The sequence below is a fragment of the Amyelois transitella genome, chromosome 20, assembly GCF_032362555.1.
Source record: "Amyelois transitella isolate CPQ chromosome 20, ilAmyTran1.1, whole genome shotgun sequence".
In the NCBI taxonomy this organism is placed as follows: domain Eukaryota; kingdom Metazoa; phylum Arthropoda; class Insecta; order Lepidoptera; family Pyralidae; genus Amyelois; species Amyelois transitella.
In genome coordinates, this window is record NC_083523.1 from 5,651,189 (window position 1) to 5,664,423 (window position 13,235).

At 33.1% G+C, this 13,235-nt stretch overlaps 1 protein-coding gene across 2 annotated transcripts in view; it reads right to left on the reverse strand.

Annotated features, from left to right (window-relative positions):
- LOC106131691 (protein trachealess) overlaps positions 1-13,235 on the reverse strand; it is a 154,201-nt gene that overhangs the window by 77,448 nt on the left and 63,518 nt on the right. For both annotated transcript variants that reach the window (XM_060949958.1, XM_060949957.1), the window contains exon 5: positions 524-544. In XM_060949958.1, coding sequence (XP_060805941.1) covers positions 524-544 — 21 coding nt within the window. The remainder of the gene's footprint in view (positions 1-523; positions 545-13,235) is intronic.

The window sequence follows — 13,235 nt, forward strand, 5'->3', positions numbered from 1 at the left end:
ACTTAAGAAAACAAAAGAAATTAAACAACAGTGAAAGCCATTATTCGCTCGATTTGTGCAGACCATAACATAAATGTTTAACCCTCAGATACCTACGAATTACACTTTTATTTCCTCGACAGTGTCTCTCATTAGCAACGGAAGGGTTGACGGTAAACGGACCTTGAAATAAATTCTTTTGCCTTTTAAGACAATTGAAGAAATTAAACTTGACTATAATAGCTAGTTACTGTCTTGTCGGCCCCTTGTTCTTGGAACAGAATTTTTAATCATTTCATTAGATTGAGTTTTTTTTTAATTAAAAATTATTGATTGTTTATGGTTTGAATAATTTTAAATTTCTTAATTTTTGCATAAATTAGTAACCTTCTTTAATTAGACTCCCTTAAATTATAATTTCATTCGCAAGCAAAATAGATAAAAAAATGAATAATTCAAAAAATTTTATCATTATAGTACCTAAGTTATAAAAATTATCTTAGCGCTCAAATTATAAAATACGGTAAAATTAAGTTTACTTAACCAGTTCTCTTGTGCATAGTATCTGAAACAAGTCACATAAAGTATTAATTCACAGAAGATATCATCATACAAACAATAAAAAATAAATATACTATCTACTTAATTCATAAAACTCAAACGTGAATACTACTAGCGACATCTGTGAAAGAACAGCCAAACGAATACAGTTCACTGATAGTTTTTAGTTTTGCTGCTCACCCATAGATGGCACACTACTGCTTTAAAGTAACAGCTTTAGTTTCAATATTTCTTTCACGCATGTTATTTCCGTAGAAAATAATTTTTTGTACTTGCATGTATACACAAAATAAGTTTGTAAACACCAACCAAATGTTTATAGTAGTAGTACACATACCTTCATGGGACACAAAAAGTAAGGAATTTATTTTTATCAAATCCAATGAGATACCTATTTGATGAAAATATTTGTATTTCATAATCTATCGTATTTTGTTCCTGCTGGAATTCCGAATAAAATCCTTACGTTTATACATCCCCAGACCACTTAAAAAACCTACATGGTAAATTTTAAATTTCTAAATCTAGCAGTTTGTAGCTACTGTATGTTGATACGTCAGTCATTCAATCATCAGGGTCCTCTTATCATATTTGAATAGGTATTTTTTATGCCATGTGGTTCCTGGCACTTTAGAATAGGACCACTCCATAACCTTCTGATATGTCGTAAGATGCGACTAAGGGAATAGCTAATTAACGTGGGATACTTCTTGCGATGGACTAGCAATTTTTGAGTTTCAATTCCATCATCAAAGCCATGAAGCTGAACGTGGCCTTTCATCGTCTTTACAAGACTGTTAGTTCTGTCTATCCTGCAAAGTACATAGACGTGATAGTTATGTACCTACTAGAAGACGGTCGCAGTTTCGCCCGCGTAGAATTAATATTCCCGTTAAAACTAGACACTTACTTTTATTTTGAATAGTTGCCGACATTGTCAATTTAAATTACATAACAGTGAAAAAAACATAAAATGAAGTTTTACACGTTTCTCACGAGGCAAAATAAGACGTCTTGTGCCGGCAATGCATTTAACAATGATCGTATACATTGCATTTCCATGCAGATGATTCTACAGGGCCCGCGCGCCGCGACTCTAAGGCTATGAGACAGTCGCCTTTTTATTTGCGACGCAAAAAATAGGTGTTTTAATAAATTAATGTCTAATTATAATAACGAATAAACTGAAAATACTGGACCGAATTTAATGATATATTATGTAATGCAATGAATTAATTTAATTATTTTTATGTATTCATACGTATAACTTTAAAATAATGTATTTTGTAATTATTTATTTTTTAACAAAAGCGTTTTAACTTGTGACTTATTATATTTAAATATAAAACTGTAATTATTTTTAAAATACGTAGGTAACTGTAAATTTTTGCCATTTGGTTTTTTATTTATTTATGTAGTTGATAAACATTGATATATTACGGAGTAAATATTTGTTATAATAATGACTTTAGGTGACTTAGGAAAAGGCTATAAACTTGGGATTCTTCTTTTACGCGATGGGCTAGCAACCTGTCACTATTTGAATCTCAATTCTATCATTAAGCCAAACATCTGAACGTGGCCTCATCAGCTCTGTATACCCCGTAAGAGACGTGATTATATGTATGTATGTAATAATGGCTTTGGTAAATAAATATTTAAATAAAAAAAATATAGTCTTCAGGAAAACTGCACTACCACATTGGATTAAATATAAACAACCAAGATCATTACCACCAAAACAAAAAAAAAACAAAATTAAATGCCACTAGAAAGCAACATTATTGGGCTAGGGTTCGCTAAGCTGTGATTTATATTCGACAATATTGCAACGCACTGACCCCGCCACTATTCATATCTCAGACTACAATTACTAACGCAAATACGACTTTAATACACAAGTAATTCAGTGCGTTTTCATTTACAAGTTGAAGTAAAATATTGACGTGAAATAGAGAAGTAAGAAGGAAATTAAGAAATTATTACCAATGTTAAACTTTGTGGACCTAGCTTTGTATCAAGTGATTTATTCCTGTTGACTGTATGTCTGTTCTCTTGAAACCTTTAAGATTCAAGTTTGGTATAATTTAAGTGGATAACAATTGTCTCACAACATAAATAATTTAAGTTTGGTAGTAGGTAAAAGTTAGTTTTTTAATTAGTAAGCTTTTTGTAATGTTTAAGTAAACTACTAAATCATGAAAAATTTTATAGTTCTCTCGATTTTTGTAAAATCACTCATAAAATAAAAAAAAGGTCCAAAGATAAAAACCAATTAACCTGATATAATAATTATGACGCTTCTGTTTTTCTTTACTCTTCCAGAAACTACATATCAAAAGAATTTCAGACTAATCTGAACAAAATTACTAAAACTGTATAGAGCCATCAAACTTTACTAAGTAAGTTTCAAATTAAAAAGGCAATTATTACTAAGACTCCCTCTAGTAAATACATTTTTTTATTTATTTACTAACCAATTCATATACACAAAAATCTTTTTGGTTATAATTTTACGTCCATTTAGTATTCAAATCCTTTATTATAATAATTATTATGATACATGCGTGCTCTTCCCACGGCCGGCGCAGTCTGACCTCTGGCACTGGTGTCCAATATCTACTTACAATGATATACGAAATGTGCATATATTCGTCCGAGATTAAAATCGATTACATCCTGATGCTCTTAGAGAATGGAAAACTATTTGATAATAGTTTTGTAGTGGACGTTTAAAGAATGAAATAAAAAATATTTTATTAATTTTTTGTAAGGTACCTTCTAACATTCAAGTATTTAAATACTTACTCTTTTTTATGTTAGGTACTTAAAATTAGTCTGGAGTTAAAAAAAGAAAAAATAGCCATGTACAAAAAATAAAGAAAATATTTGCCCAGAAGTAAAATTAGGTTCAAAATGTATGTATATTATACCTATCAAAACTTTTGTTATTAAAACGCAATACTAAACAACAAAAAATGTCGTAAAAAAAGTAAATCTTGTCATAACATCCAAACATAAAAAAGTTATCCCCTCATATCAAACAGACATTATGAAATAATAAAGACACACCTTAATCTTATTACGTATATCATAATACCCCGGAATAACTTACAGATGTTTTTCCAATCAGATTGCGCGAACGAAATCCCCAATTTTTCATCATGGAAAATTACATTATCGAAAATTTGCATTGCTACTACCGCCATCTATGAGCGAGTGGCGTATTATGTCTGTCAAATGTTGTAAGCGCATGAAAATATAAAATTTTATAAGTTATACCCTTATTTCTTGAATGATAAGGTAGTAAATTGAATTGCATTCGATTTTATTTAGTGAATGTGTAATTTTGTAAAGGTCTAGATTGAGATTAGGGCCTCGGTTCCGTGGCGCGCCCTTTGCAAAAACAGTATGAATAATAATGTGATTTACATAATATCAAGAGTTTTCCTAACGAAGTTGTTTACTTTTCCAAGAGGATTAGAAATAGGTAGTTGAATTAACTCTAAAGTTAAGTGTCTAATAGCCTTGCATTGAAATCCAGCAACTCTTTGTCATACTGAGTGACAAAGGAATTGTGTAGTGTCCAATGATTAAGAGCGGAAAAAGCTGACGATAGAGAGCCTGACTTGACGACAATATTTTTAAAATGTGTCAATACTACTACGTATAGACCGTCCGGTTACACTGTACTCGTGTAATTGACTGTCATTGCAAATAGGATTACGCTTCTCTTCTTTTACAAATTTCGATACATACTATACATATAGTGACTATAATCTCCATAACCCTTGCGGGGTACTCAGAGCCAACAGTCTTGATAAGACCCTGTTCAGTTTTCGTTCACGTGGCAGAAATTTCACTAGAATAAAAACCGTATACATTATAAGTTAGAGTCGTATTATTAGAAGTCATAATAACATGAACATCCCTCATAGAAATCAGTTAAAGTAAGTAATGTTAGTATATTGAACTACAAAACTCAATGATCTCAGATAGAGTAGTAACTCAAGTATTTTTCTTATAACAAAAAGACCGATATAGATCCCAACAAATGGCAAAGAATAGAATCGTTTAACCCTACAAAGGGCATTACCATACAAATATCGGGACAGCGGTCAGTATAAATAAATAATTGTAATTCTTAATAAAACTACCCTCAAAACGGGGATGCAGTAACTCGCACGTGGCGGGAACTACGCTAGTTTGTACGCCGACCAAACGGTTTACATACTTCTTGTATCTCGCGTATGCGTACAATAAAATTCGTCTAAAATTCGGATAGCATTTTCTGTATACGTACTGTGTCCTATAAAGTTATGTAGCATGATCATCTTGTCGCATAACGCTTTTAGCCATAATCATCGTTTTACCGTGTGGTTCCCGGCACTTAAGAATAGGACCACTACATCTCTATCCCATGGATATCTTGAAGGCGACGGGCTAGCAACCTGCCAATTTTAAAAGCTCAATTCCAATATAAAACCATACAATTCAACGTTTTCAAAACTGTTGGCTCTGTCTACCCCGCAAGGGATATAGACATGATAATACGTGTAGGTGTGTAAGTATGTATCATTTTCTTGCATACAATATACAAAAAAAAATCACCTATGTAATTTTAAATTTTTTGGGTATAAAAATATGGACCCGCTTTTGACCTGCATAACCGGAAGGTTGATAGAGACATGGAAAATGATGGTTCAAACTTCTGTGTCATTACTGCTCTTTAAACTACTATAACCAAAAAAAAATTAAATTCTTACATACATATGGTCACGTCTATATCCCTTGTGAGGTAGACAGAGCCAACAGTCTTGAAAAGACTTATCGGCCACGTTCAGCTATTTGACTTAATGATAGAATTAAATTCTTACCAAGTATCAATTCCTGTCGGTCGCAGTACACCGGACAGAGTGAGTCCGTAATGACCGGACACTTTACATAATTCGGCGATCGGCTGACCCCTCACCGCAAGTTTATGTCAAACGTCTGTTCAGGCACAGGTGATGTGATCATCTTGCTTATGATTTTTCGTAAGAACTACATAGTACAAAAAGTTGGTATATTTTTTTTAAATAAGTAGTTAGGTACTACTTATTAAAAAAAAAACATTAGGATGATACGCGTGGTTCCCGGTACGAATAGAATCCAATAGGCCACTCCATCTCTTTCCCATGAATTTCGTAAGGGGCGACTAAGGGATAGGCTTATAAACTTAGGATTCTTCGTTTAGGCGATGGGCTAGCAACCTGTCACCATTTGAATCTCAATTATATATCATTAAGACAAAAAGCGGAACGTGGCCTTTCAGTCTTTTCAAGACCGCTGGCTCTGTTTTCGCAAATGGGGCATATTAATAAGTAGAAATTTGAAGATCTACTTACCTAATATATAGCCTCTAAAAACCATAATACATTAAACGCACTACATAAAATAAAAGTCACAAGGTTAATGATGAGATTCAGAAATTTGCTAGTTCATTGCCTAAATAATAATGTAAAGTTTTCAAGCTTTCACTAGATTAAATTTAGCAAAATATAAACAGGAGGAAAAGCAACTGAAACACCCTTTTTTCTAATAATATTATATAGATTTAATAAAAATGTAAGTAGTTCTATATTGATATAAAAATATATAGATTTAACAACAACGTAAGAAGTTCCGAAATAAATAAGGTGACAACGCGCTTTTTGTCAAGTTGCGTTCCATATTGTCAAAAATAGAATACACCTAGGTAGAATCGAATTAATCCCTATGCTATTACGTCACTACTTCAGTTCTGAAATCGTTTCTCGGATCACCACAAAGCTGCTCAACATCCCATTCAACTACCATCAATGGTCATCGAATTCAGCTTATCTCGACGACCTTACTGTTTATGAGACATAACATCGGCGACGATATCTGATGCATTTTTACTGGACCTTTGGGTTAAGACAATGGTTTTGGTGTCTGGCGCAAGTTAAGCTCATATATTAGTTTAAATGACACGTTGGCGTTTCATTAATATTTTAAAAACCGATGGTTTTTAAGTAGGTACTTACGATTAATTTTTTTACTCTTTATTGTTGATAACATTTACAATTTGTATAGTACAATAGGCGGAATGTTAATAGCATTATCTAACAGTCTACTATTCGGTTAAGCAGATTTCTATATGAACCTTAAAGGCATTTAAACCTCTAGCTCCCTTAGCACGGCACGCGCGACGCCATTTTATATCGCGCGAAAAACTAGCGCTGTACCTTTTCAATATATAAAAATTATAAATATATAAAATAATAAATACAGCGATAGCTTTCCGATAAATATAAAATCCCTTATTCTTGAGACTTGCAATAGTAATAACGAGATTTTATTATTCCGTTTTGTTTGACAATGAATAAAATAATCGCTATCCGCCTTTGACTTGGTCTTAGATGCAAAAAGCAATTGACTCGGAATTCACAGTTTAAGGATTAGGAGGAAGCGTCTCCCGCCATCGATAGGTCGCTGGTGGTTCAATTGTTTATGAAGATTGAAATGAGGATTGTCGTTTGAAGTTGCTTCTTTTTTTTGTCTATACAAAGGAAATAGTTTTACGAAGTCAACTGAAGTTTATCAATTTGAATAGGTACCTAAATATTTAAAAGTTTGTGTGCGTGTTTGCAATTTTTTTTATGAATCGTGTGAAAGTAAATGCTTTACATTGGACTGCTCAACCACGTACAGATCTCTCATCCAATCTGGCAAAAATATGGCTCTAATTACTAAGCTTCCCAAATAACAGCAAATATCTAAAAGCTAAAGATATATAGCTTGAGTCTTTGACACTGTTGACTCTGTTTATCCCGTAAAGTTTCTATATGTTGTGTACCTATAGGATGTGCGCCAAATTCCAACATCTACTGCCTGACCTCAAAACATCTACATGTAGGTATGAATGATATACGGACATACACTCCGATAAATCGCCTCGGCCGATCGTAAACCGACCGCCATTAGGGGTCAAGATGGCCACTACTAAAGGATATTTCTATTCAATAATTTATACAATTGATAAATAATAAATAGGGATGGGCCAGCTGCCCGCTTTATTTTTATATCCATCTCTGGATCATTTAGGATCCCCTCGTGAGATATAGTATTGCAATGCGTCCGACTTTTATTTTATGAATGAATTGTTTGTTTAAATTTTGGGTTTTTTTGCTGGAATATTTGACGACGAAACGGTTTTGTGAGTATTATTTCACCAGCTGATTATTAATTACTTACTGTTTTTTTCTATTCAAATAAGAACACATAATCTAACAATATACGAGATAACCATACCAAATCAAATTAGGTAAGTCCTATAGCGAAAGTTGTGATATTAAAAAGCACTTACTCTTACATTAAAACAATTATTTATAAATAATATCTGAGCAGAACGACTAATAAGCTTATCCCGGAATCCGAATACAAAATAACCGATTTTTAATCGACAAATTAAATCGTTCCCGAGAAACCTGAACATCGAAGCGGGCAAGTTAACGCCCGCGAATCGATTTTTTCGCACGGAATCGCACGAAGAATCTTCCCTCATATAATATCGAACAATGCAGCTTTTTGTTAGAACCGATTTCTGTATGATTGCACATTTTTACAAAGCAACCCGGTAGACGGTTAAATTAAAATAACCCAAGAACGTATTCGAATAGAATCGAGAATCCATTGAAGTCAGGTTGATCTTGTTTGCCATAATCGAGGAATTAAGGGTGATAACAGCAAGGTGCTCGAATGAACCGAATCGTAAGGTCGTGTCATGAATGGTTTAAAAAAGGCGTTCAATCTCATATATTGTGAATCCGTTTTTCATAATGGCCGAATTCCTTGGGGCGCGTATAATGCGATGGCATGTGACGCTGCTAAATGGAAGACATTTCATTGTTGATAGTGAGAGTAGGAAGCGGCTGTTTCTTTCATTCGGAGAGTCGAATGTGCAAGTTGAAAGTTTATAGAGTTTAAATCTTTATTTTTGACCCAGGTAAACAATCATTAATGCAAATTTGTTTATCAAATCAATTGGAATAAGGAATATCTAATAGCGGGTCTAACGTAACTAAAATTTAAGTGAAAGGTAAAAATTTGATTAATTTTTTCCACAATAACCGCGGAGATTTCGGGCAAGGTTGTGGAGATCCAACGGGATTCGCTTCCTGTAAAAACCTTGTTTACTCACTCTAAGACTGTCACAAGTGAACCCCATCTCCGTCAAATAAGGAGATCGCAGGCATAAGAAGGAGACTGCACACAAATTAAGTCGAAAGCATTAGATTATTTGTAGTTTTATCTAACTTTTATTTATATAAACCCTACTTACAAAAGGATATCGGTTTAACACATACAATTTTCCTAAACAAAATAAAATATCATACGACAAAAAAGTAGCATACCTAACCTTACGAATACATAAAAAATGTCATAACCTCTGAACTTAAGATGTAAGAAAGTGCAAAGTTGTTAAGTCAAGCCCCGGGAGTCATTCCCTGTCATTAGTGTCATTAAAGCAGTGTCATTACCCGCCGTAAAGTGTCTGACACTGCCCTCGGCACGACACACAGGGGATTTTTAGACTTAACTTTTAAGGAAGGATTAGTTCCGAAAGTAACTTGTAGAATACTTTAATGTTATACCGCATGTTTGGCTCAGAGGAAGTTGACACTCATGTCATTTCATGATGGAAGCACAAAAATATAGATGCTGTTAAAACAAATGCGCAATGTTGAACCAGATAAAAACAAAATAGGTATTTTTGTGGGAGACGAAAAAAACATTCAGAACTAATAATATCTAATACTATAAACAGTTGATCGAAGGAGGTTGCTTTCGAAGTAAAATAGAACTTATTGGATATGATTAATCAAGTGTACTATAGACCAATAAGGAAGGATATCCTCTTAATGAATGTATGATGAGTAGAGGCATTCGCTGGAGGTCCCAAGGGAGGGCGAAAGGACGCTGATTGTAAATACTACTAAAAAAACTATAATCAAGCAACATCCAACTTTCACGAAATAGTTTATTTCACATCATGACCTGACCTGAGATCGAACCCAGAGTCTGTGTTTCACAAGCGAGAACACTTTACCATTGCGCCAAACACACCACCAATCGTTTATGCTTTTGGTTGACATTCTATTTTCGTCATAGTAATTTGGCAAATCAAAACTGCGACCACAAAAAGTTTTCCCCGCCCAAAATGAGGAATTTAAACATAGACTCCACTAAATAAAGATCCCTTTACTAGTCCTGGGCGGAGGCAGTCGTAAATGGAAATTGGATTTTTTCACCCTCACCCCGGGGTGTTTAATTATTGTTTTATTGCGAGAGCCTCTCTCAGCCTTTAATGGCGGTGACGACTCGTGTTCATGTCCTGAGAGGTGTTAGACAAGTGTGACTTTTTCTTAACACAAAACATGTAATTGTAAAGTGTATTAAAAAAGTTTCATAGCGTAACAAAGACATTTCAAATTTTACTTTCATTTTATATAGCTGGTTCACTCTTACCCAGGCTTTGCTATGTAAATCTAAATACTAACAACAAAAAATGTTTCACAGAAATACGTCGTAGGTAGTTCCACAGACTAACGTTCAGACATACAAATAAACAGACAGGAATTTTTTCAAATATTTTTTATTTCAAAAGTATTTTTGATATTTTTCATGTTCACATCAGACACATTTCCTTTCGTATGTATGATGACTGATTGATGATGTACGAGTATCCTCGGAAATTTGCGATTTAATACGAAACACAGTCTAACAAGACTTGGACAATACTCATAAACTCTGACATTATTCAAATTTGCTTCACATATTTTCATTCGTAAGGCAGAACCTTTAAGAACACTTAGCATTAAAATATTTGATCCTCCCAGTAATAAAGCCAGCAAAAATATAACATAAGTTTAACTTAATGTCTCGGAAGTACATTTGCATATGGCAGTTAGAGCTTTGATTAAAAAGCTCATAGTAAAATGGTTCGGATGTGAAGGGTCATTAAACTTTAGTTAGTTGTGAAGGTAATCGGTTGTAAAGAGATGGAATTGAGACAATTTTCAATTTTCTTTATAAATTATGACAACCTAAATGATGTGCTGGCAAATGGTCAGGTCAAGAGTACTCGAAACCGATGAACTTGCATGAAGAGATTCTTAAATGTGGATGAAGCGATAGAAGTATGCATGGGTTACGCAAATGCAAAAATGTAGTCCTCCGGGAAATATGTAGGTTTGATTTAATGTAGATATGTATGTATTTAAAGGATGTAGTGGTAGTGACTAATCGCTCGGTCTAGAGATTTGAAAATTTTGTTCGAAGGGATAAAAAAGGATTTCTCCAATTTCCCTTTGGGAACTGAAATGACCGTGATTCCTAAGAATAACACATTCCTTTAAAAAAAAATATACAGGGTTTTGAAAAACGTGAATAAATAAATGTCTATACGGTAAAACAAATAATTTCTCAATTCTTAAGAAAGCCGAGATAAACGCGACCCCCTATAAATAATTTGGAGTGTATTAGCATACGTCGATTTATCTCAGCTCCAGATTATTATTTATGACCTCCATCGCGCCCCTACAGTACATATGTTAACTAAATCCTTCGATGTATGGAGATTCGTCTAGACTTGATAAAAAATAGAAGGGCTGTGTTTAAAAATCTTATGTTAAATCTACTTTTAAACTTTCGTTACGTTATAAACACTGTTAAAAAATAACACAGGTTTTAACGTGGACTTTTTAACTATAGTCAATATTATTATTTATAATGGATAAAACATATAAAGCTTGTGGCCATAATACTCTATGTCTGAATCATCATCAATGAACATAATCTTGTTGCATATAATAATAAGTTTTACTTAAATATTAGATCAAATGAAAAGATAGTTAACCTAACTTAATATAGTATAATATTATACATCTTAACTTTGTATAAAAAATCCGAATACAATTTCTGAGAAAATTTTTATCTCAAATTAAATATGAGCAAACCAATGAGAGAGAGAGAGATGTTTTGTATCCATTTTGCAAATTTTAGCTAAGAAAATTTATAAAACGTTTTGCCTAGTTAAAGAAAGCACTGAATGGACAATGTAAAATACTATGGAAATTGATTTATTACATATGCCGCTTCTGCGCCAAAACATTTTTCATTCTATGCCGTTCCAAGATTTCCGACACCTTGGCTGTGAATACTACTGGGGATTCCCTTTGATTATCGAAGTTTGATGTCTTAACCAACCCGCCGTATTAGCATTATCCAATTTGTTGTTTTGTTGTTTATTTTAATAACGTGTTTACCCCAATCCAGTCAGATAACATTTACATTAAAATATTGTAACTTTAATTTTTTATTCTACGAGTAGCTTATTTGTGGAACTCCGTCCCGTGGTAATTTTAAAAAAGTTGCCTATGTTATTCCTAACATTTTGTCTGTCATTTTGTCAGATATAATCAAAATAGTCTATCTTGGTTAGTTATTACGTTTGTTCGTTACTAAAAAGATCTACATACAAAAAACGAAGTAACTTTTTTTTTAGCTTAGTATGTATAAATAACTTTTCTTTTTATTTCACCATTATTTGTAGAACAATATGAATTAAATATTAGAACCTAACGAAACTTAGTTTTTAAATAAAAGTACCTTTTCTTATTTGTGAAAGCATTAATTTTTTATTAACAATCTATTCAAATTAGGACTCCCTTGCAATGCAAGACAAAGTGACGGCGATTAGCGTTGACGCGCGACACGATTCGGCTGAGTTATTAATAACAAGGCGCTATGACTTCGTTAATTAAAATCAAACATGATTACAGCACCCCAAGAAAAGGGGAATATTGTTTTTATTTCCTTGATAGATGCTCCTTTACTTAATCGAATTTAATCAGGCAAGGTGTATCATTTAATTCATACATTTGAGTCCCTGTGGTATTGAAGAAATGCGTTAATCAAATTAAGTTGATGTTTGTGTTTGTGTGTTTTAAATTAAATGTTTCAAATATAAGAAAGTTAAAAAATAAATGAAGACAGACCTAAAATCATGTAGGAACCTTCAAAATATTTTGATTTATTCACATTAAGACAACCTAATTAACAAATATGTCCATAGATTGATTTTTCGTACATTTTTATTTTCATTTTATTTGAGAAAGTCATAAAGTAAAGTTCCAACCCAATCGTTCAACAAACATACCGACTTATCCTCTAATCTGTCATATCACGGTAGCATCACTTGTAGCTGTCATAAAAAACATGTCAAAAAGACGCCGAACAATGAATCGTCGCCGCTATTAATCAGGGCTGGAGGGTTGAAGGTACTAGATACTTAATCAAAGCATCACAATACTGGTACTATAATAGTCGCATGAATATTTATAGGAGAATTAACCGCGGAGACGCGGCGTGCGGCGCGATGACAGTCGCTCGATTTGAGACGGTGTACCGTCGCCCTAATTGTTACCGGCAGCTTAGACATTTTGTTTTTTTTTTATTTTGTTGTTCTACTTTTTTAGTTGTTAATAATTGAGTATTTTGAAGTGAGAACGCGGCGAGTGTTCATTTGTTTTTTGTTTGAGTCAGTTCTTACTTAATGATTAAATTAAGCCATTTTTAATTTCATAAAAAATTTATTATTAGATATAATTTCAATTAAGTTACGAAAGTCA